Genomic DNA, 26,701 nt, shown 5'->3' with positions numbered 1-26,701 from the left:
CTTTATTGTCACAAGTAGGCGTACATTAACACTGCAATGAAATTACTGTGAAAATCCCCCAGTCGCCACAGATATGCGGGCTAGGTGGATTGGCTATGCTAAATTGCCCTAGTGTCCAAAATGGTTAAGTGGGTTTACTGGGGGCAGCACGGTGGCACAATGGTAGCATTGAGACTGCGGAGCTGAGGACCTGGGTTCGAATTCCGGCCCTGGGTCACTGTCCGTGTGTAGTTTGCACATTCTCCCCGTGTCTGCGTGGGTTTCACCCCCACAACCCCAAGGATGTGCAGGTTAGATGGATTGACCATGCTAAATTGGCCCTTAATTGGAAAAAAAATAATTGGGTACTCTAAATTTAAAAAAAAGTGGGGTAACTGGGTAACGTGGGTAGGGTGGAGGTGTGGGCTTGGGTAGGTTGCTCTTTCCAAGGGCCGGTGCAGACTTGATGGGCCGAATGGCCTCCTTCAGCACTGTAAATTCTATGATTCTATGATTCCAGTGCCTGTTCGGGTAGACAGAGGGAGAATTTAGAATGTGCAATTCACCTAACAGCACGTCTTTCGGGACTTGTGGGAGGAATCCGGAGCGCCCGGAAGAAACCCACGCACCGTAGACATCATTTACCCAGAGGGTGGATGGGAGGGGTGGCATGTATTGTAGTAAATAAAAACCCTCGGATACAGAATGAAATTGTAGAAGGTTGAGCCCACGTTATGAAAATCAATAATTAGCATGCATTCCAAACTGAAAAGATCATCAAAAAGTACAATCTTTCAGGACGGAGCTGTATAAGCTCCAGGTAAAGAATTTGTTGCGAAAAACAATATTTTCACCAAATATTTTCACACCCCCTCAACGCAAGTCCTGGCATCATGGTAGCATAGTGGTTAGCACTATCGCTTCACAGCTCCAGGATCCCAGGTTCGATTCCCGGCTTGGTCACTGTCTGTGCGGTCTGCACATTCTCCCTATGTCAGTGTGGGTTTCCTCCGGGTGCTCCGGTTTCCTCCCACAGTCCAAAGATGTGCAAGTTAGGTGGATTGGCCATGCTAAATTGCCCTTAGTGTTGGGTGGGGTTGCTGGGTTATGGGGCTAGGGTGGAGGTGTGGGCTTGGGTAGGGTGCTCTTTCCAAGAGCTGGTGCAGACTCAATGGGCCAAATGGCCTCCTTCTGCACTGTAAATTCTAACAGGCAGCATGGTAGCACAAGTGGATCGCACTTTGGCTTCACAGTGCCAGGGTCCCAGGTTCAATTCCCTGCTGGGTCACTGTCTGTGCGGAGTCTGCACATTCTCCCCGTGTCTGCGTGGGTTTCCTCCGGGTGCTCCGGTTTCCTCCCTGAGTCCAAAGACGTGCAGGTTAGGTGGATTGGCCATGCTAAATTGCTCTTAATGTCCAAAAAAAAAAGGTTCGGAGGGGTTATGGGGATAGGGTGGAAGTGACGGCTGAAGTGGGTCGGTGCAAACTCGATGGGCCGAATGGCCTCCTTCTGCACTGTATGTTCTACGGTGGCACGTGGGTCTCATCCCCACAACCCAAAGATGTGCAGGTTAGGTGGATTGGCCATGCTAAATTGCCGCTTAATTGGGAGAAAAGGAAATAATTGGGTAGTCTAAAATTATTTTTTAAAAAGAGATTGGGAATAACATAGATTAACATAGAATTGGGGTGGGGAAGTGGTTAGCACTGCTGCCTCACAGCGCCGAATATCCGGGTCTGATCCCAGCCCCAGATTACTGGGTGGAGTTTGCACATTCTCTCCCTGTCTGTGTGGGTTTCACCCCCACAAACCCAAAGATGTGCAGGGTGGGTAGATTGGCCACGCTAAATTGCCCCTTAATAGGAAAAAAATTAATGGGTACTCTAAATTTATATTTTAAAAAAGTTCGAATAGAATCGTAGATCCCTGCAGTGCAGAATGAGGCCATTTAGCCCATCGAGTCTGCACTGACCCTTCGAATGAGCACTGTCCCCTTGCTCACTCCCCGCTCTCTCTGCAACCCCAACCCTAACCTGCACAGACAGTAACCCAAGGCTGGAATTTAACCCGGTTCCCTGGCGCTGTGAGACAGCAGTGCTAACCACAGTGCCACCGTGCCGCGCTACACCCTTCGACCAAAGAAATGGACTGAACTGATCCTTTCTGTGCTGGATCACTGTAACGTCTCACGATAATCACACAGATAAACACCCTGTTTTGAGGGAAGAAAAAGGCCCTCCCCCCTCGAAACATTGCAACTGGGCACCATCCAGCCCTGCCACTTGTTAACTTGGATACCAGCTTTTCAAATAATCCTTTTAGTAATATTCGTTCATGGGATGTGGGTATTGCTGGCTGGACCAACATTTTTTGCCCATCACTAATTGCCCTGAACTGAGTAGCTTGCTAGGCCATTTCAGAGTCAACCCCATTGCTGTTGTTCCTTCCCTACCTTTTGTTTTCTAAATTTAGAGTACCCAATTATTATTTTTTTCAATTAAGGGGCAATTTAGCATGGCCAATCCACCTAACCTACACATCTTTGGGTTGTGGGGGTGAAACCCACGCAGACACGGGGAGAATGTGCAAACTCCACATTCAAAAAACAAAGAACAAAGAAAAGTACAACACAGGAACAGGCCCTTCACCCTCCAAATCTGTGCCGACCATGCTGCCCGTCTAAACTAAAATCTTCTACACTTCCTGGGTCCGTATCCCTCTATCCCCACCCTATTCATGTATTTGTCAAGATGCCCCTTAAATGTCACTATCGTCCCTGCTTCCACCAACTCCTCCGGCAGTGAGTTCCAGGCTCCCACTACCCTCTGTGTAAAAAACTTGCCTTGTACATCTCCTCTAAACCTTGCCCCTCACACCGTAATCCTATGCCCCATAGCAATTGACCCCTCTACCCTGGGAAAAAGCCTCTGACTATCCACTCTGTCGATGCCCCTCATAATTTTGTAAACCTCTATCAGATTGCCCCTCAGCCTCTGTCATTCCAGTGAGAACAAACCGAGTTTATTCAACCGCTCCTCATAGCTAATGCCCTCCATACCAGGCAACATCCTGGTAAATCTCTTCTGCACCCTCTCTAAAGCCTCCACATCCTTCTGGTAGTGTGGCGACCAGAATTGAACACTATACTCCAAGTGTGGCCTAACTAAGGTTCTATACAGCTGCAACATGACTAGCCAATTCTTATACTCAATGCCCCGGCCAATGAAGGCAAGCATGCCGTATGCCTTCTTGACTACCTTCTCCACCTGTGTTGCCCCTTTCAGTGACTTGTGGACCTGTACACCTAGATCTCTCTGACTTTCAATACTCTTGAGGGTTCTACAATTCACTGACTATTCCCTATCTGCATTAGACCTTCCAAAATGCATTACCTCACATTTGTCCAGATTAAACTCCATCTACCACCTCTCTGCCCAAGTCTCCAAAGAATCTGAATTCTGCTGTATCCTCTGACAGTCCTCATCACTATCTGCAATTCCACCAAACTTGGTGTCGTCTGCAAACTTACTAATCAGACCAGTTACATTTTCCTCCAAATCGTTTATATACGCTACGAACAGCAAAGGTCCCAACACTGATCCCTGCGGAACACCATTGGTCACAGCCCTCCAATTAGAAAAGCACCCTTCCATTGCTACTCTCTGCCTTCTATGACCTAGCCAGTTCTGTATCCATCTTGCCAGCTCACGCTGACCCCGTGTGACTTCACCTTTTATACCAGTCTACCATGAGGGATATATCAAAGGCCTTACTGAAGTCCATATAGACAACATCCACTGCCCTACCTGCATCAATCATCTTTGTGACCTCTTCGAAAAACTCTGTCAAGTTAGTGAGACGCGACCTCCCCTTCACAAAACCATGCTGCCTCTCACTAATACGTCCATTTGCTTCCAAATGGGAGGAGATCCTGTCTCGAAGAATTCTCTCCAGTAATTTCCCTACCACTGACGTAAGGCTCACCGGCCTGTAGTTCCCTGGATTATCCTTGCTACCCTTCTTAAACAAAGGAACACCATTGGCTATTCTCCTGTCCTCTGGTACATCACCTGAAGACAGTGAGGATCCAAAGATTTTCGTTAAGGCCTCAGCAATTTCCTTTCTAGCCTCCTTCAGTATTCTGTGGTAGATCCCATCAGGCCCTGGGGACTTATCTACCGTAATATTTAAAAACACCTCGTCTTTTTGGATCTCAATGTGACTCAGGCTATGTACACACCCTTCTCCAGGCTCAACATCCACCAATTCCTTCTCTTAGGTGAATAGTGATGCAAAGTATTAATTTCGTACCTCGCCTATTTCCTCTGGCTCCACACATAGATTCCCTTGCCTATCCTTCAGTGGGCCAACCCTTTCCCTGGCTACCCTCTTGCTTTTTATGTACGTATAGAAAGCATTGGGATTTTCCTTAACCTTATTTGCCAATGACTTTTCGTGACCCCGCTAGCCCTCCTGACCCCTTGCTTAAGTTTCTTCCTACGTTTCTTATATTCCACACAGGCTTCGTCTGTTCCCAACCTTCTAGGCCTGACAAATGCCTCCTTTTTCTTTTTGACGAGGCCAACAATATCTCTCGTTATCCAAGGTTCCCAAAATTTGTCGTATTTATCCTTCTTCCGCACAGGAACATGCCGGTCCTGAATTCATTTCAACTGACATTTGAAAGCCTCCCACGTGTCAGATGTTGATTTAACCCACAAACATCCATCCCCAATCTAGGTTCTTCAGTTCCCGCCTAATATTGTTATAATTAGCCTTCCCCCAATTTAGCACATTCATCCTAGTACCACTCTTATTCTTGTCCACCAGCACTTTAAAACTTACTTAATTGTGGTCACTGTTCCCGAAATGCTCCCCTACTGAAACTTCTACCACCTGGCTAGGCTCATTCCCCAATATCAGGTCCAGTACAGCCTCTTCCCTAGTTGGACTATCTACATATTGTTTTAAGAAGCCCTCCTGGATGCTCCTTACAAACTCTGCCCCTTCTGCAGCATAGTAGCATGGTGGTTAGCATAAATGCTTCACAGCTCCAGGGTCCCAGGTTCAATTCCCGGCTGGGTCACTGTCTGTGCGGAGTCTGCACGTCCTCCCCGTGTGTGCGTGGGTTTCCTCCGGGTGCTCCGGTTTCCTCCCACAGTCCAAAGATGTGCGGGTTAGGTGGATTGGCCATGTTAAATTGCCCTTAGTGTCAAAGTAAGGTTAAGGGGGGTTGCTGGTATAGGGTGGATACGTTAGGCTTGAGTAGGGTGATCATTGCTCGGCACAACATCGAGGGCCGAAGGGCCTGTTCTGTGCTGTACTGTTCTATGTTCTATGTTCTAAGCCCCTAGCCCTAAGTGAGTCCCAGTCAATATTGGGGAAGTTGAAATCTCCCATCACAACCCTGTTGTTTTTACTCGTTTCCAAAATCTGTCTACCTATCTGCTCCTCTATCTCCCACTGGCTGTTGGGAGGCCTGTAGTAAACCCCCAACATTTTGACTGCATCCTTCTTATTCCTGATCTCTACCCATATAGCCGTGCTGCCCTCTGAGCTGTCCTCCCGTCATACAGCTGTGATATTCTCCCGAACCAGCACAAATCCGCCACCCCTTTTACATCCCCCTCTATCCCGCCTGAAACATCTAAATCCTGGAATGTTAGCTGCCAATCCTGTCCTTCCCTCAACCCTAGAGGTCCTGTGTTTTAACTTTCTGCCTATCTCCCTGAACTCCTGCTGCAGGATCTCATGCCCCTTCCTGCCTATGTCATTAGTACCAATATGTACAATGACCTCTGCCTGTTTGCCCTCCCCCTTCAGGATGCCCCCTACCCGTTCGGAGACATCCTGGACCCTGGTACCAGGGAGGCAACATACCATCCTGGAGTCTCTTTCACGTCCATAGAAGCGCCTATCTGTGCCCCTGACTATAGAGACCCCTATGACTATTGCTCTTCTGCGCTTTGACCCTCCCTGCTGAACATCAGAGCCAGCCGTGATGCCACTGCTCTGATTGCTGCTGTTTTCAGTGACCCAGGGCCAGGATTCAAACACGGGTCCTCAGCGCCTTAGGCCCCAGTGCTATCCACTGCGCCACCCTGCTGCCTCTGTTCCTTTCCTATCTAAAGGGCATTCATGAACCAGATGGGCTGAATTGAACACAGGCGTCATGACAAATATTTTTTTTTGAGCAGCTATTGTGTCATGATGCCTTCAGCAGAGTTGCTAGACTGGACCCCACCAGGAAATGACAGGAGAAAGTGCTCCAGAAGTTTGGATTTTTGCCTCAAGGTGTTGGGGTTCTCTGGGAATCAGGCCCACCACCCAGGGGTTGTGTGTGTGGAGGCTGCCAGGTGCAGAGCTGGGCTGGATGGAAGGTCTGCTTCCAAGCACTAGTACCATGCCCAATATTTTTAACAAAGAGCGGCAGCACGGTGGCCTAATGATTAGCACAGCTGCCTCACGGCGCTGAGGTCCCAGGTTCGATCCCGGCTCTGGGTCACTGTCCGTGTGGAGTTTGCACATTCTCCCCATGTCTGCGTGGGTTTTGCCCCCACAACCCAAAAATTTGCAGAGTAGGTGGATTGGCCACACTAAATTGCCCCTTAATTGGAAAAAATAATTGGGTAATCTAAATTTATAAAAAAAATATATATATTTTTAACAAAGCAACAAAATGAAAAACAGGCCTCACCCCTCACTCCCCCAGATACTGCCTATACCCGTTGATTCCAACCCACAATACACCATGCCCTCTATCCACCATCCATTTACCTTTATACCTTCCATGTCAGCCTCTATCCACCCTCCTTAGCCCCTCATAATCTCCATATCACCTCATGCCCCCCACATATCCCCCACGGCCCCTTCTGCCCTCCATGTCAAGTTATGCCTTCTGCTCATCCCTATGGCCCATCAAAGCCCCTATTAGACCCATTAGTGTCACCTCATTCCAACCCAGGCCCCCACCCTCCACCTTTTGCCCTTACCTATAAGCCAACTCACCCAGTATCCACCATAGGCAGATACCAGGAGCCGTGCTGAGATGACATACAATAATGTTCTAAGTGCATGTTGCAAAAAACTCTAATTGATAAATATACATCCATTGTATCTAAATTCCTTCAACTTCACCATTCCTTATCAGAACAAACATTTCATTCAAGTGTGTAACCTCTTATAAAAACAAGCACTGGGATTCATAGTTACGCTTCAAAGTGTCTGTAACTACTTTGAGCTGTCAATCAAACTGCAACGTGGCTGACATCCTATTGTGATAATGGAAGATAGATTGACCATGTTAAATTGCCCCCTGGGGCAGAATTCTCCGCTCCCGCGATAAATTGGGAAGTCCGTCGTGAAAAAGGCCGAGTTTCACGACGGCCTCGGAGGCCACTCCTCGCACCTAATTCACCCCCACCTGGGGGGCTAGGAGCGGCGCTCCGTAACTCTGGGCTGCCGGGCCGCCGCGCTTGCGTCAAGGCGGCGCGCCGAGAATGACACAACAGCGGCGCCTATGTGACGTCAGCCGCGCATGCGCAGGTTGGCCGGCACCAACCCGCACATGCGCGGCTGATGTCACGACGGCTGACGCTCCAACCCGCGCATGCGCGGTTGCCGTCTTCCCCTCCACTGTCCCGCAAGACGTCGCGGCTTGATCTTGCGGGGCGGCGGGGGGGGAAAGAGTGCGTCACTTTGAGATGCTGACCCGACGATCGGTGGGCACCGATCGCGGGCCAGTCCCCTCCCGAGCATGGCTGTGGTGCTCACTCCCCTCTCCGCCCCCCCACAAGCTTCAAACGAGCCTTTGGCGCCATGTTCACGACGGCAGCGACCAGGTGTGGTTGCCGCCATTGTGAATAGGTCGGGAACGTCAGGCCGCTCGGCCCTTCCGGGCCGGAGAATCGCGGTCGCCATGAAAAATGGCGAACGGCGATTCTTCCGAGCGGGGGGTGGGAGAATCGCGGGGGGGGCCAGGGGGTTGTGTCGTGAGTCGCCCGGCCCTCCCGCGATTCTCCCACCCGGCATGGGGAGTGGAGAATCGCGCCCTTGGTGTCTAAAGGTGTAGGTGGGGTTATTGGATTATGGGGATAGGGTGGGATAAGTACGGTGCTCTTTCAGAGGATCGGTGCAGACTCGATGGGCTGAATGGCCTCCTTCTGCACTGCAGTGATTCTATGATAATCTGCTTAAGAGAGTAGTGCAGCTTTAAGAATGTACATACCTTTAACACAGGAACTTGTTGCACAAATCACGTGACCCAGTCAATCTGCTGCTCACTTGGAATAGCAAATATGACTGGGAGCCAATCCTGAGAAACCATTGCCACGCACCCTCTGAGGAATAGCCTGCTCTGGCCAAAGTTTTCATACAGCATGCAAAGTAAACCTGTTAGAAATTAATTGGTGTTGTGATGCTAGCATTGGAACATTGCTCATTCTACAATAATCCTAGTTAAGGTGCACAGATCCTTTAACAGTTTTGTTATCCCTGTCTATAATCCATTTGATTAAGTATATTCCAGCTATTTGAACACTTATGTTTTCAGTATGTATGGTTCTGGCATTTCCGTTTATTTCACCTTAGTTCAATCTCTGTATCTTGTCAGCATTAATGAAAAAAATCACCCCCATGAACCACATAGCTCAGAAAAGTTGAGAGTTTGTTTATGCTGAGTTAGGCATTTGAGGCCAGAGGGGTATCAACCAAACTTTCTACATCTGATTGCTAACTATGACTCTTGTTGGACAGTGCATGTGTGTGGATAAGGGACAAAGGCAGGTCTGGTGTAGGCAGTGATGCCTCCGTAGTTGAATACAGTAAACACCTAATGAAAGGCCAACATTCCATTTGTCTTCCCTTTGGTCTACTGAACTTGCATGTTAATGTTTTGTGATTTATGCACCCAAATTCCTCTGTGCTGCAGCTTTTTGGCAGTCTTGCTCTATTTAAATAATATTCAGCTCCTTTATTCTCCCTACCAAAGTGTTAGATGTGGTAGCATGCCCCTCGAAAAGGCGAGTTCTCAGAGGGTCATGTGACCTCTTTATGACGAACACCTCTGATTTTTTGTTCAGGACAGCGCAATTGGGAGGTGGGGGGTTGGGGGGAAGAGAAATAGCGGGTAATCCTACTGACAGCCTGTGGGGCCCCAATAGATAACTTGGTTAAGAGCCTGACCTCTCCACACGCTCCTGACTCCAAAGCTTTTGAGGAGCTTGTTGAATTAGTCAGGGCACATTATGACACAAAGCCCACGTTAATAATGCAGCAATACAAATTCAATTTGGTGACAAGGTGAGATGATAGCGCCGTTCGTGGCGCACCTGAAACAAATAGCTGAGCATTGCGAGTTCAGGACTGTACTCAATTCCATGTTGAGAGACAGGCTAGTCTATGATGCTAACAGCATGACAATACAGAAAAAGCTGTTAGCAAAGTTGGAGATTACCTTGAAGAATGGATTAGAAGTTGCCCAGGCTGTGGAAAGTGCCGGAAGTGGGGAGATGGAACTGCAGAGCGTGCAAGCTGACAAGGTCCATCAAGTTCGACAGGAAGCAGCTGACAGTCATGACACCAGGGATGAAGGCACAGAAAGTAATGAGCAGAGAGGTTCAGAGCAAAGAAAGGAGTGCAGAGATACGGCGAATCTGGTTTACAGGCCAGGAGGTATGAAGATTGCTGATGGTGTGGGGAAGATCACCTCCAGGAGAGATGCAAGTTCAAGGAGGCGACATGTTGTGCCTGTAATAGGAGGGGCCACATGAAAGGAAATGAAAATGAAAAATGAAAATGAAAATCTCTTATTGTCACAAGTCGGCTTCAAATGAAGTTACTGTGAAAAGCCCCTAGTCGCCACATTCCGGCGCCTGTTCGGGGGGGGGTTTGCTGGTACGAGAATTGAACTGTGCTGCTGGCCTGCTTTGGTCTGCTTTTAAATGCCAGCTATTTAGCCCAGTGTGCTAAACCAGAGGAGGAAGTACAAAGCTAAACAAGGCCTACAGGGGGCCAAGGAAAAAAGAACTCTGACTCCAGTATACAATATTGAGAAGGATCTGAAGGCTGATCTGAGGTATATAATTTAAGCAACATTAAGGTGGGCAAGATGACCCCGATTACAGAACGGAGATGGACTTGGGTGCCGTCTCTACAGTTGTCGGAGAATAAATGTATCGTTATTTATGGGGGGTGGGTGGAATCCTGACCCTGAAGCTAAGACGCACGGTGGTAGGCTGCCCACGTATACTGGGGAAGCTTTGAGGATCCTGAGAACAACCACAAGGCCAAGGGCCAAGTTTGATGGGTCGAAATTGGCTTCACCAAATTAAATTGAATTGGCTATAAATCTTTCAAATTAACAAAGAAGACTTACATGGCGTCTTTAAAAATATAAGAGGGTTTTCCAAGACATGTTAGGCAAAATACAGGACCTGAAAGCAAGGCTTTTCAGATCACGGCCGTACCCTGTGCTCTACTGGAGAAGATTAAGTCTGAAATCAAGCAGTTAGAAGAATTAGACACCAGCAGCCCTGTACAGTTTTTAGAGTGGCGGCTCCCATCATGCAGTATTTAAATCTGATGAAACCATTAGGATTTACGGGGACTACAAATTCACAATAAATCAGGCAGCAAAATTGGACCAAAATACCGAGCAACAAGAATTGAAGATTTATACACAAAACTAGCAGGCCATTTCACTTATACCAAACTTGATTTGAGCCATGCGTACCGGCAATTAGAATTAGACGAGGCTTCCAGAGAATTTGTTACTATAATCACCAGCAAAGGCCTAAAGCAGTGTACCCAGCTACCTTATGGAATCTGTTCCATATGTGTAATTTTTCAGCGCATGATGGAAAGCTCACTACAAGACTTACCCAAAGCGGGTGTCTATCTTGACAATGTGCTGATAACAGGAGAGTCCAAAGAAGAGCACCTAAAAAATCTTAAAGAGGTTTTAAAGAGATTTTAAAGAGATTTAAGAAGGCCAGAATAAGACTGATGGTAGCCAATACTGAGTCCTTATGGTGCATCATGTAAAGGTATGCATCAGTTCATATAGATTTCTGGAATGAATGGCCTTTCTCCATGTAATTATCTTGTGATCTGGTGGTTGACGAATTAGCTGCAGAAAACCTGATGGAATGTTTATGTTGGAAGTTTGGCTATAATGACCACGACTTTATGGTTGTATTAACAACAGCTTAATTTCAGTAGATCCGTGAAAACTTTGTCTTGGTTATTTTTGGCCTTTTGTCCCTGTCTTCCTCTAACATATGTAAGGATAGGATAAGGTGCCATAGTTCCAGATGACTGTATGCTGCTGTCACCTTTGAGGGGGAGAGCTGACTGGTGGTGATTTAACCTGAGAATCACCACACCTCAGGTGAGGAGCAAGGTTGAGAAGGCAGAGCCTTCATGAATAACCTCAGCTGGTATGGAAATTGAACCCACGTTGCTGGCCTTGCTCTGTATCACAAACCAGCTGTCTAGACAAGTGAGCTAAGCCAGCTCCATAACCATAACACACATAACCATGCACAGCAATGAAATTTATCACTGTGTAGTGTGATCTAGATAAGCCCCAGGGAGTGCTTACAGGCCAGCAATCGAATCAAAGGGTTCAGTGGTCATTTCCAACTGTCATCAGACCCCAAAACATTACAGTCCTGAAATTACTTCAAAACATAAGAATTATTTGATAGTTCATTCCAGGAAGCCCATTGGGTCATTTGTATTCAGTTTGTGACCTGTTTCTTTGTGTATTTCTTGAATGTCAATGAAATGCTAGCTGCCGATGCACAATGCAACCATAATCAAGAGATTAAGAACGCCACTGGAATTTGTATTATTCTGAAATAAATAATTTGTTGTAAATATCTAGCAATGCTGAGCATCTCAACTGGGAACCATTGCATTAAATTAGTGGCAGAGACTATTGGCTGAACAAGTGAATAGAGAACTGAACAAAAGATGACTGAAGAGTTTGATATGGAATGCGGTGCTCTCTGGCGCTAAACACAGATACCGAGGAGTGACGAGGGCAGGTTTCTGGAAAATATTGAGATGTGGAGTGACTGAAGGCTAGGTCAAATAAATTGGTTTTAACGATGTTTGTAAAAGAGAGAAAGAAACAGGAAGAGGTGAAGAATTTTAAGAAAGGAGTTCAAAGTCTGTGACTGAGTTCGCTAAAGGCTATTTCATCAAAAATAGGTGAGGTTGGATGGTGTTGCGTTGATTGGTTCTACGTTTGATTATCTTAGTTTGTTTACTATTGATGTACACTATGCTTGATTAGTTAAGCCTTGGTATGGACTCTGAGGAAAGTAAAGCTGTAGAAATAGCTATGGCCTGGGGTAGACATTTAAAGCATTGTCAATAAAGCCCATTACACATCGAGAAACTCGTATCATCATAGGGGGCAGCAGGGTAGCATGGTGGTTAGCATAAATGCTTCACAGCTCCAGGGTCCCAGGTTCGATTCCCGGCTGGGTCACTGTCTGTGTGGAGTCTGCACGTCCTCCCCCTGTGTGCGTGGGTTTCCTCCGGGTGCTCCGGTTTCCTCCCACAGTCCAAAGATGTGCGGGTTAGGTGGATTGGCCATGCTAAATTGCCCGTAGTGTCCTAATAAAAGTAAGGTTAAGGGGGGGTTGTTGGGTTACGGGCATAGGGTGGATACGTGGGCTTGAGTAGGGTGATCATGGCTCGGCACAACATTGAGGGCCGAAGGGCCTGTTCTGTGCAGTACTGTTCTATCTCTGCATCCAAGATGGAAAATATACAACAGATGGAAACTCAGAGTCACAGGATTGGGATTTTTGGGAGCAGGTGTAACGCTGGATGACCATGCCTGAGATGGGGCATTAAGTGAGTTCTAGTTTAAGGTAAGGATTTTATATTGAATGCTCTGGAGATGGGAAGTCAGGTCAGCATGAATAAGGATGGTGGGTGAGATGCACAATGTGGGTACATTTGACAAGGGCTTTTGATGAGTTGTGGTGCGTTTGTTGATGGATTGGTTTGTGTACAAAAGGCAAATAGGGCAAACTGTGAAGCTCCAATTCCTGCGCAAACATGAGGCGATCAACGTAAAGTGTTGTCCCCCTAATTCTGCAGTATTCTCCCTTACTCCTGGGGTGCTCCACTTAGAATACATCTCCACAATTCTTTGCCCGAATGTGTTGCCTGTGCCTTCAAGGCTGTGTGCTTGGCAGGGTTCCTCTTTATTTTGCATGTATCACTTTGAAACTTATAACTTCAGCCTCGATCTTGACCTCTTGTGACTTTTAAAAGAATGCAGGATAAATACAGTGTGAGAAAATTGGCGGAGACATACATTACTGGTCTTAGAGCTCCAGCTGAGCGAGCATTTTCGACAATACAGCAGCTCCGACATTGAACCTGTTGCTTTTTTTCCATCAAGGCCACACAGAATTGATCATCCTTCTGTCCCCAGTGTATTTCCAGCGCTCCCAAAGGAGATATTCAGAATATATTCTGTGGATCTAATTAATTGCTGTGCTCTTCTGTTCCTGTAATGTATGCTGGTTGGGAGCCATGAGTCCACTTTAGCTTTCTCAATGGTTTTTTGACTGACTGCAGGGTTAGCTGTTACTTTGGGTAATGGACATATCTTCCATCCATCTGACTGGTAATATTCATTAATTCAGATCAGTGGAGACCAAATTGAATTACTAAAGGAGGGAAAAATGAGCTGGTGTAATTTGGTGCAGTTTGCTGGCAGGAACTAATGCGTACATAGATCAAGGGTGATGTGGGCCATTACAAGCTTTAATGGAACTGCTTTGCAACTGAATAAATATAGGAATTACTTAGTAGATGCTGATTAGGCTGTTTTTAGTCGTATCATGTTGATAAAATGCCATCTTTGCTTATATATTGTAGCAATGTCATTCCTACTAAAGTCTGCCCAAGGCACTAATATACATCGTACAGGAGGTGCCAGTGGTAAGACACTGGATAATTGCAGTGATGCCTGGGCAGCACGACTGTGATTGGGTTTGTGTTTCCCAATGGTTCTGCATGAAGCATGATGAGACAAGAATTTTGAAAAGCTTGGCAGGAATATTAGATCCAGTGGGACTATCACGTCTTCATGCATCAATGCCACTTGCCTTCTGTCTCCAGGAACGCATTTGGTTGCTACTTGAATCTTTTTATTACGTCTGCTTCAGTGACCTTCCCCCTCTATCATTCACCACAGCTTTGTCCCTCATCACCTTATTAGATGATAAACTTCTACCCGAGTGCCCTTCTTACTCGTTTTAATTTGGGTCCCCTGGCATTGGAACTCTTCACTGTAATGAACCGTGTGCCTGGGTAAATTGTCAGCGATAACAGTTGGATTTATGCAAATGTGCGCCACAAGTGGTGACAGTACTCGGGTGAATCGTAAACAGTGACGCCTGGTGTCATTTTCTTAAAAATCGCCAATATTGTCAGTCAATGAAAATAATTGTCTCCTCTGACTTATAAAGATCTTCCCCTGTGGTCTCCCCGCAGTCCTGCGTGACGATTTCCGTCAAACTCCCAGTGACGTGGTGGTCGCAGCCGGTGAGCCCACTGTTATGGAGTGCCTCCCACCTAGAGGGCATCCAGAACCAACCATCTCCTGGAAGAAAAACAACCTCCTCATTAATGACAAGGATGAGCGGATCACGGTAAGCAGGGTATGGCGGCAGGTAATGCCCAGCACAATAAGGAATGGGCAGATGGTGCCCTGTTGAGAAATGCCAGTGAACCGCACAGAGGGCAGGATTTAGCAGGCCCGATCGCTGTGGGTGAAAATCCTGCCATGGCCGTTAAATCACACCAGAGGACCATGGGCAGCACGGTAGCACAGTGGTTAGCACTGTTGCTCCACAGCACCAGCGTCCAGGTTCGATTCCTGGCTTGGGTCACTGTCTGTGTGGAGTCTGCGCGTTCTCCCTGTGTCTGCGTGGGTTTCCTCCGGGTGTTCCGATCTCCTCCCATAAGTCCTGGAAGGCGCGCTGTTAGGTGAATTGGATATTCTGAATTCTTCTTCTGTGTACCTGAACAGGCGCTGGAGTGTGGCGACTAGGGGTTTTTCACAGTGTTAATGTTATCTCACTTGTGACAATAAAGATTATTATTATTATGGGATTTGCGCAGGCGAGGTCTTGGTTTGTGATCTTCCCCATCCCCCTGGTGATGTAATCAGGTTCATGCCAGGGAAGGGCATGAATCTAATTTGTATGAATTTACATCAAATTAAATATAATCAAACAGTTTTCCACTGTAGCGCCCGGCCCTGTGGAATGCTACCCCCTGCACCTCCCGGGAGGCACAAATCACCACTGCTTTTCGAAAATCAGTGTGGCGATACCTGGAGGCCCTGGGTTTGAGAGCACAGACTGAGCATTTCACCCTGGCACTGCCCCCAGACACAGCTCAGGGCCACTGGGGTTGGTATTGCCAGGGTGCGCTGCCAGGGGAGTAAACCTCTTCCATTGAGAGAGAGGGAGCTCCCCTTATGTGTGGTGGGGGGAGAGGGGTGCATGCTGATGACAGCGTGGGGAGGGGATGAGAGGAGGGAGAGTATCCCCGATACTTCCGTGGTGGGCGGGCGGGGGGCGGGATCACTCCAAAGCTTGTGAGGTGGTCCTCCATGGCCATTGGGTGGGTGGGAGCTGTTCCTTCCTTTGCAGAATGGGCCGCCCTTTAAAGATAGTGCCCTAATCTCTGTGGAGCCGGCCTTGCCGCCTATATCAGGCCCTGCCCCATCAGAGTGACGGCTCAAACCACCTGAATTTTTCTTTTGACAGAGTGTCAGAAGATCTGGTCACAAAAAGTGACTGTTTCTGGAGAGAACTACACCGGTGTTCAATCAGAACTTGATACTTTGCCATTTTTATGCAAAATTTCACCCAGAGACTATGATACTTCGATACATTAAGGCCAGAATTATTTGGTCATTGAGATTCTCTGTTTCCACTGGCCGTGCACCCCCACTATGGGTTTCGTGATGGCTTCAAAGGGAAATCCCATTGACAACAGCAGGAAGAGAGAATCCCACCACCAGCGAATGGCGTGCCACCGAGAAACACAAGGCTAGGGCCTGGAGAACCCCGCCCGAGATGTTGAGCCATGACGTGCAATCCGTTCGCTTTGAATACATAAAGTGACAAACTGTTACTAAACTGACTGAAACTTGTGTGGTACACTCTCCAGATTCCAGGGAGCAATCACTACTGAACAATTTGTGCTTAACAATGACGCATCCTGATTTTTATGTTTCATTTCCCACAACTTTTATTTTTGTTTATTTTTGGGCAGCACAGTGGCGCAGTGGGTTAGCCCTGCTGCCTCACGGTGCCGAGGTCCCAGGTTTGATCCCGGCTCTGGGTCACTGTCCTTGTGGAGTTTGCACATTCTCCCCGTGTTTGTGTGGGTTTCGCCCCTACAACCCAAAGATGTGCAGAGTAGGTGGTTTGAACACGCTAAATTGCCCCTTAATTGGAAAAAAATTAATTGGGTACTTTATATTTATTTTTTTAAAAAAAACATTTGTTTATGTATTATTGTCCAACTCAAACATGCGCCGCAGGATGAAATGTCAATCAGGGCAACACTTTGCACCCTTCAGCATTGCACACTTTGGAACACCAAATCATCCTAACGTACCATACCCAAATGTAATGTGCTCCTTCAGTGTACCACACTCCAAACCGCACAGCGTATCCCCTTTTGTACCACAGTCTAATTAACCCTGTTCCTTAGTCCAGTGTTCTTTCTAGATGAATGAACCAGGCTGGTAATTGGTGTTTAGAACTGGAAGCATCTGGTGTTGTGGAATATATTAATGTCGTTTTCCTTCTAGATTCGAGGGGGGAAACTGATGATCTCAAATACGAGAAAAGCTGATGCTGGCATGTACGTCTGTGTGGCCACCAACATGGTAGGCGAAAGGGACAGTGAGCCTGCAGATTTGGTCGTATTTGGTAAGCACCATATTTGTGTCCTTTGTTTTCTCGGGCGCGATTCTCCCAGACAGGGAGAAATCGTAAGGCTGGCGTCAAAACCGGGCGGGTTTGACGCCAGCCTCCCCCTCCACGACCGGGAACCGATTCTGGTCCCCGGTCGGGGCTAGTATGCCGCGGCCGTGAACTCCGGCATCGCGGGCTTCGTTAACGAATTTCGTTAAGCCCGCTTGCCAGAGTTTGCGACGGCTGATGCATCACATGACGTCAGCCGCGCATGCGCGGATTGGAAGACTCCAACCCGCGCATGCACGGATGACGTCATCGCGCATTTGCGCGAAACCCGCGCATGCGCGGGCCGGGATGCCCCTCAGCCGCCCCGCGAAGTGATACAGCGGGGCGGCGGAAGGACAAAGAGTGCGCGGGAATCGGACCCGCTGCCCGCGATCGGTGGGCACCGATCGTGGGCCCATGGCACCCTTGGCACGGCCGTGGTACTGCCGTGGTACTGCCATGGTTGCCAAGATCGGGACTTTACGGCCGTTTTTACGAACGGCCAGACCAGGTGTGTTTGCCGTTCGTAAAAACGGCCGTAAAGGGCTTGGAATTCGGCCCATCGGCCAGCTGTGAATCGCTGCTTGCTGTAAGAAAACGGTGGCAGCAATTCGTGTCGGGAGTCGGGCGTGGGGGGGGGGGAGAATAGCGGGAGGGCGTCGGACTAGCGTGGCCGTAAAAATTTATGACCCCCGCTATTCTCCGCACCGTCGTAAGTGCGGAGAATTGCGCCCCTCATCTTTTGTTCATGCAGCAGAAACGGGCCTGATACGGACCCACCCGCAAGCCTCTGTCAACATTGCTTTCTCCCTCCTTCGTACTTCCCATCCACAATTTTCTTCCCTCCTCTCAGGAAGGCTGGGTACTATCCATGTATGGTCCCAAAGGTGCCAGTCACCTCATGGTCCCTCATACAACCTCACGCGTTAGTCGGCTGTTCACCCGTGAGGGAAATTACGATGTTGAGCAGGGATCCTGGGATCACTCTTGTCCAGCTTGCTGAATTCAATGATTGTTTAATAATTGTTGTCCAGGCTGAGGTCTTCTTGCCTGTGCAGCTCAATGCCACACTGGGCAGTGTCCTTCAGCCAAAACCACTTTTGACCCTGCCAAGAAGTTAATGGTCTGGTTTGCTCACTCAACAATTTTTTTAAAAATGTTTTACATGTCAGTTTACATTTTCTTTGCCAGTTTTTACCCTTTCTGCTTGCTCAGGAATTTTTTTTTTATTCATTCATGGGATGTTGGCATCGCTGGCAGGGCCAGTATTTATTGCCCATCCCTAATTGCCCTTGAACTGAGTGGCTTGCTGGCCCATTTCACAGGGACAGTTAATAGTCAACTACAAAGAACAAAGAAAATTACAGCACAGGAACAGGCCCTTCGGCCCTCCCAGCTTGCACCGATCCAGATCCTTTATCTAAACCTGTCTCCTATTTTGCAAGGTCTACTTCCCTCTGTTCCTGCCTGTTCATATACCTGTCTAGATGTCTCTTAAATGATGCTATTGTGCCCGCCTCTACCACCTCCGCTGTTAAAGTGTTCCAGGCACCCACCACCCTCTGCGTAAAAAACTTTCCACGCACATCTCCCTTAAACTTTCCCCCTCTCACCTTGAAATCGTGACCCCTTGTAACTGACACCCCCACTCTTGGGAAAAACTTGTTGCTATCCACCCTGTCCATACCTCTCATAATTTTGTAGACCTCAATCAGGTCCCCCCTCACACTCCGTCTTTCCAATGAAAACAATCCTAATCTACTCAACCTTTCTTCATAGCTAGCACCCTCCATACCAGGCAACATCCTGATGAACCTCCTCTGCACCCTCTCCAAAGCATCCACATCCTTCTGGTAATGTGGCGACCAGAACTGCACGCAGTATTCCATATGTGGCCTAACCAAAGTCCTATACAACTGTAACATGACCTGCCGACTCTTGTACTGAATACCCCGTCCAATGAAGGCAAGCATGCTGTATGCCTTCTTGACCACTCTATCAACCTGCGTTGCCACCTTCAGGGTACAATGGACCTGAAGCCCCAGATCTCTCTGTACATCAATTTTCCCCAGGACCCTTCCATTGACCATACAGTCTGCTCTTGAATTTGATCTTCCAAAATGCATCACCTCGCATTTGCCTGGATTGAACTCCATCTGCCATTTCTCTGCCCAACCCTCCAATTCGGGGCAGCACGGTAGCATGGTGGTTAGCATAAATGCTTCACAGCTCCAGGGTCCCAGGTTCGATTCCCGGCTGGGTCACTGTCTGTGCGGAGTCTGCACGTCCTCCCCGTGTGTGTGTGGGGTTCCTCCGGGTGCTCCGGTTTCCTCCCACAGTCCAAAGATGTGCGGGTTAGGTGGATTGGCCATGCTAAATTGCCCGTAGTGTCCTAAAATGTAAGGTTAGGGGGGGGTTGTTGGGTTACGGGTATAGGGTGGATACGTGGGTTTGAGTAGGGTGATCATTGCTCGGCACAACATCAAGGGCCGAAGGGCCTGTTCTGTGCTGTACTGTTCTATGTTCTATGTTCTATCTATCTATATTTTGTTGTATTCCCTGACAGTCCTCCTCGCTATATGCAACTCCACCAATCTTAGTATCATCTGCATACTTGCTAATCAGACCACCTATACCTTCCTCCAGGTCATTTATGTAGATCACAAACAACAGTGGTCCGAGCATGGATCCCTGTGGAACACCACTAGTCACCCTTCTCCATTTTGAGACACTCCCTTCCACCACTACCCCATACGACTTCACTTTTTCCATCAACGCCTTACTAAAGTCCATGTATATGACATCTACAGCCCTTCCCTCATCAATTAACTTTGTCACTTCCTCAAAGAATTACATTCTCATTGCTGTGGATCTAGAATCATATGTCGGCCAGACCAGGTAAGGGTGGTTCAGGTAAAGGACATTAGTGAACCAGATGGGTTTTTATTGCGATGGTTTCCAGACCTTTGTGGAATTCAACATCTGTCATGGTGGAATTTGAACCCGGGATGCCAGTGCATTACGCTGGGTCGTTGGTTTACTAGTCCACTAACAATACCACTGTGCCATTGCCTCCCCACTGAGATCTGTGATTCCAGTTGGAGTGGATAACCTTCATGCCCACTCAACAATTATTCATGCATGACTTTCAACAGTGGGTGCTGGCAGACAACTTGACAGGCAGGTGGAGGGTAATTCTGACTTGATCTTTACCTCACCGGGCACTCACTTAATCTGCCCTTAAGGCTCACTGGATTGTAATTGGGGCAATGAAGCTAAATGGAACATCCTGACTTCTACATCTCACTGGAAAATCCTGTTCAGCCATTGGGTGAGACCCACCGAGACCCATTGAGACCCATTCGGCCCATCGAGTCTGCACCGACCCACTTAAGCTCTCACTTCCACCCTATCCCCGTAACCCAATAACCCCTCCTAACCTTTTTTGATCACTAAGGGCAATTTATCATGGCCAATCCACCTAACCTGCACGTCTTTGGACTGTGGGAGGAAACCGGAGCACCCGGAGGAAACCCACGCAGACATGGGGAGAACGTGCAGATTCCGCACAGACAGTGACCCAGCAGGGAATTGAACCTGGGAGCCTGGTGCTGAGAAGCCGCAGTGCTAATAACTTGTGCTACCATGCTGCCCACGGGGCAGGGGTGATTTGATCTTCAAGATATTAACGGGAAACGACAGGGTAGATAAAGATAAACTATTTCCACTGGTTAGAGATTCTAAAATTAGAGGGCATAGGCTAAAAGTTAGGGTCAGACCGTTCAGGAGAGATGCTAGGAAGCATTTCTGTATGCAAAGGGTGGTAGAGGTTTGGAGCTCTCTCCCACAAACAGCAATTGAAGCCAAAACATTTGTTAGTTTTATACCTGAGATAGATAAATTTTTGTTAAGCAAAGATATTAAGTGATATGGCCAAAAGCAGGTATATGGATTTTGGCCATAGATCAGCCATGATCTCATTGAATGGTGGGAGGCTTGAGGGACTGAATAGCCTACTTCTCTTCCTATGTTCCAATGAGCATATAAGTTCCTGAATGGTCTTGACAAGGCAGAAATCCAAAGATGTGCAGGTTAGGTGGATTGGCCCAGCTAAATTGCCCCTTAGTGTCCAAAAGGTTAGGTGGGGTTACTCGGGATAGGGTGGAGGCGTGGGCTTAAGTAGGGTGCTCTTTCCAAGAGCCGGTGCAGACCCAATGGGCCGAATGGCCTCCTTCTGCAATGTAGGGATTCTTTGAAGTTGAAAGGATATTTCCTCTTGTGGGTGAGTCCATAACTAGTGGGCACTGTTTTTAAATTAGGGGACACCTTTATAGGACAGAGGTGAGGAGAATTTCTTTTCCTCTCTCAGAGGGTTGTGCAACCTTGGAACTCGCTGCCTTAGAAGATGGTGAAAGCGGGATTACTGAATATTTTTAAGATGCAGGTTGATAGATTATTTTTCGGAAAGTGGATCAAAGGTTATAGAAGTTGGGGGTGGGGGCGATAGATGGGAATGTGGAACTCAAAAACAAACTGATCAGCCGTGATCTTACTTTGCACTGGACAGGCTTGAGGGGCCGAATGGTCTACTTCCGTTCCTATTTTGTATGTCTGTATGATTGTTTATGCATCTGAGGAGTACTGATAAATCAGAATGACCAATTACGATGTTGCACTCTCTGCCTACTGGCTGCAACTTGGCTTACCTTAGCAGTTTGATGGCCACCTTGTTGTTGCCATCGATAGTGCCATGTTGGCAGGCTTGAACTCTGTGCCTCTGACTCCGCTCAGAGATCAACTTATCCTGGAATCTGAGAGGAGAGGCGAGGCATGTGGTAATGGCATTTTCAATTGATAGTGAAATGCAGACTGACAATGCACTGAGAAGGCTAAAGGGGAGAGCGATGTTTTGTGATTGATGGTCGGAGGAACTACGTTCTCTAGAAATTTTACCTTTTATATTGGGACCCTGACATTGAGTGAAATGTGGCTCATGACTTCACACTGTATACTTGTGTGTGCTCTGCTGCTTGTCTGCAGGTTCTCATTTTTCCCCTCACTATACCCACAGAAAGGCCCACCTTCATCAAACGCCCTATAAATCAGGTTGTCCTGGCAGATGACACTGTGGATTTTCACTGCGAGGTGAATGGGGACCCAGTACCCACTACTCACTGGCGCAAGGAAGAGGGCGAGCTGCCACGTGGAAGGTACATGAATTCAATATTTTAATACTTGTTAAATATTATACAATCATATTATAATGTTCCTAATCAAGGGGACTGTTCAGTCCCCAAGGGGATGCCATTGAAGTTGTTGCTAATTATTGTGTAAAGCCAGCTTGGTTCATGGTGTTTCCAAGCCATGTTCTCCATTGGGACAGGCTAGAGTGGAAATCAATCCAGCACCTAATTCTGTTGTCACATAACATAAAGCCCTTGAAAGGAATTTAAGCTGGAGTGTAACTCTGGTAAATGTGCACTGTGATACTGAGCCATTACAGGGTTGGAAGGTTTCGGAATTCCCCTCCTGTCTGTGTTGCTCTCCAATGGAAGGGGCAACTACACTTTCCCCGGCATGTCCGGAAGATATTCTAATTCCTGATCACCATACAGTGAACTCCAGTAGAAATACAGATGTTGGGTTCAGGATCTGCCTTGGTTGTGATGTTTTCCACTCAAACCTGTTGATGTCCATTGTCTGAGCTGGATGTCTGAAGGATGGCCAAGCGCTGCTGGCATGTGGCAAATGGATGGCCCAGTACAAATGGGAACCTTCCTGGCCGAAGGGGGAGAAGGCAAACAAATTGGGGGAATTGATAAACAATAGGAGAGTTTGGACTTGGTGCAATTGTGTTTAATGAGTGATAGTGAATCAGGAGCCAGTTTTGCATCTTTTTTTAAAAAATCATTTTTATTGACCAGTTTTGCATCTTTACCAAATCAATGGAAATAAAAATTGGGAGAAATGGAAAACGGGCTGCTAATTCACCATTGCCAGCTTTATAATGACACAGAGTCAAAATGACCGCCAATCAGTGACTTAGTCTGGAACTTGCATAGTTTTAAAAAATAAATTTTGAGTGCCCAATCATTTTTTTTTTTAATTAAGGGACCATTTAGCGTGGCCAATCCACCTACTCTGCAGACCTTTGGGTTGTGGGGGTGAAACCCACGCAGACACAGGGAGAATGTGCAAACTGTACACAGACAGTAACCAGGGACCGGGATTGAACCTTGGTCCTCAGCGCCACTGTGCTGCCCAAAACTTGCATGACTTATTTTGTTTTGCACCAAGTTGTACAACAAGCTACCAAGAAAATCCTGTGTGTCTCCTACAGGTTTGAGATTCAGGCTGACAACAGCCTGCGACTATCCCGGGTTGGTAGCGCGGATGAAGGAACTTACACCTGTATTGCAGAAAACAGTGTGGGTAAAGTTGAGTTCTCAGGCACCCTGACTGTACACGGTAAGGAACTCTGAATTGATATTTTTGAACTGAGAGCTGGGTTATTTAAAGAATGTGTTCCCCTTAGCAAATTATAACCAGGTTCTAGTGGTCTGAAGTGTGACTGATGGAATCTGCCTATCGCCGTGGATAGTGGAATCACCTCATAGGGTAAAGCACTGTGGAAATGCACAACATCTTTGGTCCAGGCTTGACATGAGAGTGCTAATTTAATTAACGTGCTGCGATGTTTCTGTATTTGGAGAATTTGCCTCTTGATTTATGAGCTTTGGCAGTGAGTGTCAAGTTGCAGGTTCAACTTACTGCCAGGCTATCTTGATGGAATCTGACACTACTCTTGCCAAAAAGGAAACTTCCTCATACTTGACCCTTACTGGAGATTGTGTTGGAATGGGGCACGGCTAGGATTTCACTGGTAATGGTGTCAAATAGGCCCCTCCCATGCTTTCAGTTTGGACTCCAAGTGAAGAAGATGGAAAACTTGAAAGTGAGTTAGTCAGGGTACCTGATGGAATCCTAGCCCATCATAAATTAACCCTTTCACAACAGACAAGGGGTTACATCTTGGTTTTGACCGACTGGAAAGCAGTTGAGAGTGAGTCAGCAGACTGTTTAACATCCCTCATGATCATCACTTCCATTGAAATGATTGAAAGAAAATCCCTCTCTAATATTTTTTCAATAGAGGTAAAATGATGAATACATTAGATAGTTGTGACAATTAAATATCACTCTCTATGTCTCTGTGAGATTAGATTGTTTTTCCCAGTGCTAGGGAGATTTGAACGTTGCTTCCTATCGAAAGTCTTTTGAGTGACTGTCGCCGAAAATGGAAAAGCTTTCCTAGTTTCTGGCAGGAGGCTAAATCTCTCAACGGCTCGGTTTGATTCACTTATCGGGTCAGCGCAATCCTAAATGTTGTTCTTGTTTAATGGCTTCTGCTTGGAAGCAAATGTCTGAGAGCTTGAACTCATTCATTTCCATCTGCTGGAGAGTGAAATTCAGCTCCCACTCAAATCAAACCGTAAAATTACCAGTGAACTTCCTCTGCTAAAGTGTGCAATTGTCAGGGATAAAGGGATTTTCCAGTGGTTTCATCTTTGTCTGATTGATTGTCACTCACCCACCAGCAGTGCACCACCTATTACAGTGCACCTGGAGTGAGAAATGGAGACAAAAAAATGGAAACAAACGCTGGAGCCAGACATTCATTTTTATTATCTAGATTGGTTCACCATTTGAACTGGATAACATTTTACAATTAATTCTTGGGAGGGGAGCATTCCTAGCAAGGCCAGCATTAATTGTATATCTCTAATTGCGCTTGAGGCCAAGGATGAGGCGGGGCGAGCTGTATTCTTGAAGCACTACTGTCAATGTGGTGAAGGTGCTCATGTAGTGCCTGCGAGGGATCTCCAGCTTTTTGACACAGTGACCATGAAGGGGGAGTGATATATGTCCAAATCAGACCAGTGGAATTTGAAGGGGAACCAGTCAGTGATGCTTTTCCCTTACAGCTGCTGCTCTTGTCTTTCTGGAGCTTGAGGTTTGGAAGGTGTTGCTCATTATTTGAGAGGGAGGAGGAGGAGTTCAATTCTCGTTTAACCGAGAACAATGCTGATATTTTATGCTAATTACTCCCAAAATGGATATTATATTGAAGACATGGCGGTGCAGTAGTCATGGAACGGGAATGGTAACACAGAGGTTGTGAGTATAAATCCCGCCATGGTAAATTATGAAATTGAATTCAATAAATCTGGTTATTTGTAGATTAATATTCAAAATAAACGGCCCTGGATTGTAACGGTCCTTCAGTGAAGAAGACCTCAACAAACATTGACTCATAATGCCACTGAAGTGGTTGAGCAAAACCCACCAACTATTGCAATCTTATCCTGAGAGCCAATAATGAATCAAATAGGACTACCTAGTGATGTGGCCAGTCAATGTATTCCCCTGTGTGCAGGTAATTTTCCAAAATGCCTCGTGCATCTATTGCTGAAAGTAATCGCGTATATACAGCAGGCAGTAAAGAAGGTAACTGGTAGGGCGGCATGTGGAACAGTGGTTAGCTATGCTGCCTACGGCGCTGAGGACCCGGGTTCGAATCCCGGCCCTGGATCACTCACTGTCCGTGTGGAGTTTGCACCTTCTCCCTGCGTCTGCGTGGGTTTCAGCCCGACAGCCCAAAGACGTACAGGGTAGGTGGATTGGCATGCTAAATTGCTCCTAAATTGGAAAAGAAACTGATTGGGTACTGTAAAGTTATATAAAAAGAAGGTAAATGGAATGTTGGCCTTCATAGTGAGAGGATTTGAGGATAATAATTGGGATATTTTACTGCAATTGTATAGGGCATTGGTGAGGCCACAGCTGGAGTATTGTGTACAGTTTTGGTGTCCTCATCTAAGGAAGCATGTTCTTGCTATGGAGGGAGTGCAGCGAAGGTTTACCTGTCTGATTCCTGGGATGGTGGGACTGTCATATGCGGAGATACTAAATCGATTAGGATTATACTCATTGGAGTTTAGAAGAGTGAAAGGGGATATCATAGAAACTTAGAAAATTCTAACAGAATTAGACAGGATAGATTCAGAAAGAATGTTCCCGATGGTGGGGGTGTCCAGAACTAGAGGTTATAGAACATAGAACATAGAACAGTACAGCACAGAACAGGCCCTTCGGCCCTCGATGTTGTGCCGAGCAATGATCACCCTACTTAAACCCACGTAACCCGTATACCCGTAACCCAACAATTCCCCCCATTAACCTTACACTACGGGCAATTTAGCATGGCCAATCCACCTAACCCGCACATCTTTGGACTGTGGGAGGAAACCGGAGCACCCGGAGGAAACCCACGCACACACGGGGAGGACGTGCAGACTCCACACAGACAGTGACCCAGCCGGGAATCGAACCTGGGACCCTGGAGCTGTGAAGCATTGATGCTAACCACCATGCTACCGTGAGGCCCATATAGTTTGAGGATAAAGAGCAAACATTTTAGGACTGAGTTGAGGAGAAATCTCTTCACCCAAAATCTGTGGAATTCACTGTCACAAAAAATAGTTAAGGCCAAACTGTTGCATAATTTCAAAAATGAGTTAGATATAGCTCTCAGGGCTAAAGGGATTAAGTGATATGGGGGGGAAGGCTGGATCAGGGCATTGAACTTGATGGTCAGCCATGGTCATCATGAATGTAGCTCTGCTACTTCACAGCGCCAAGGT

The 26,701-nt window shown here is 47.1% G+C and overlaps 1 protein-coding gene across 1 annotated transcript in view; it reads left to right on the top strand.

Annotated features, from left to right (window-relative positions):
• The window catches only part of robo3 (roundabout, axon guidance receptor, homolog 3 (Drosophila)), a 342,818-nt gene that overhangs the window by 132,981 nt on the left and 183,136 nt on the right, over positions 1–26,701 (top strand). Inside the window, 4 exon segments of the mRNA XM_038779342.1 lie at positions 14,506–14,663; positions 16,844–16,964; positions 22,069–22,207; positions 23,338–23,465. Of these exon segments, the coding sequence (XP_038635270.1) occupies positions 14,506–14,663; positions 16,844–16,964; positions 22,069–22,207; positions 23,338–23,465 (546 nt within the window).

Source organism: Scyliorhinus canicula, chromosome 19 (genome assembly GCF_902713615.1).
Source record: "Scyliorhinus canicula chromosome 19, sScyCan1.1, whole genome shotgun sequence".
Lineage (NCBI taxonomy): Eukaryota > Metazoa > Chordata > Chondrichthyes > Carcharhiniformes > Scyliorhinidae > Scyliorhinus > Scyliorhinus canicula.
The sequence above is the reverse complement of the archived record's forward strand: the minus strand, read 5'-3'. Positions and strand labels throughout refer to the sequence as shown.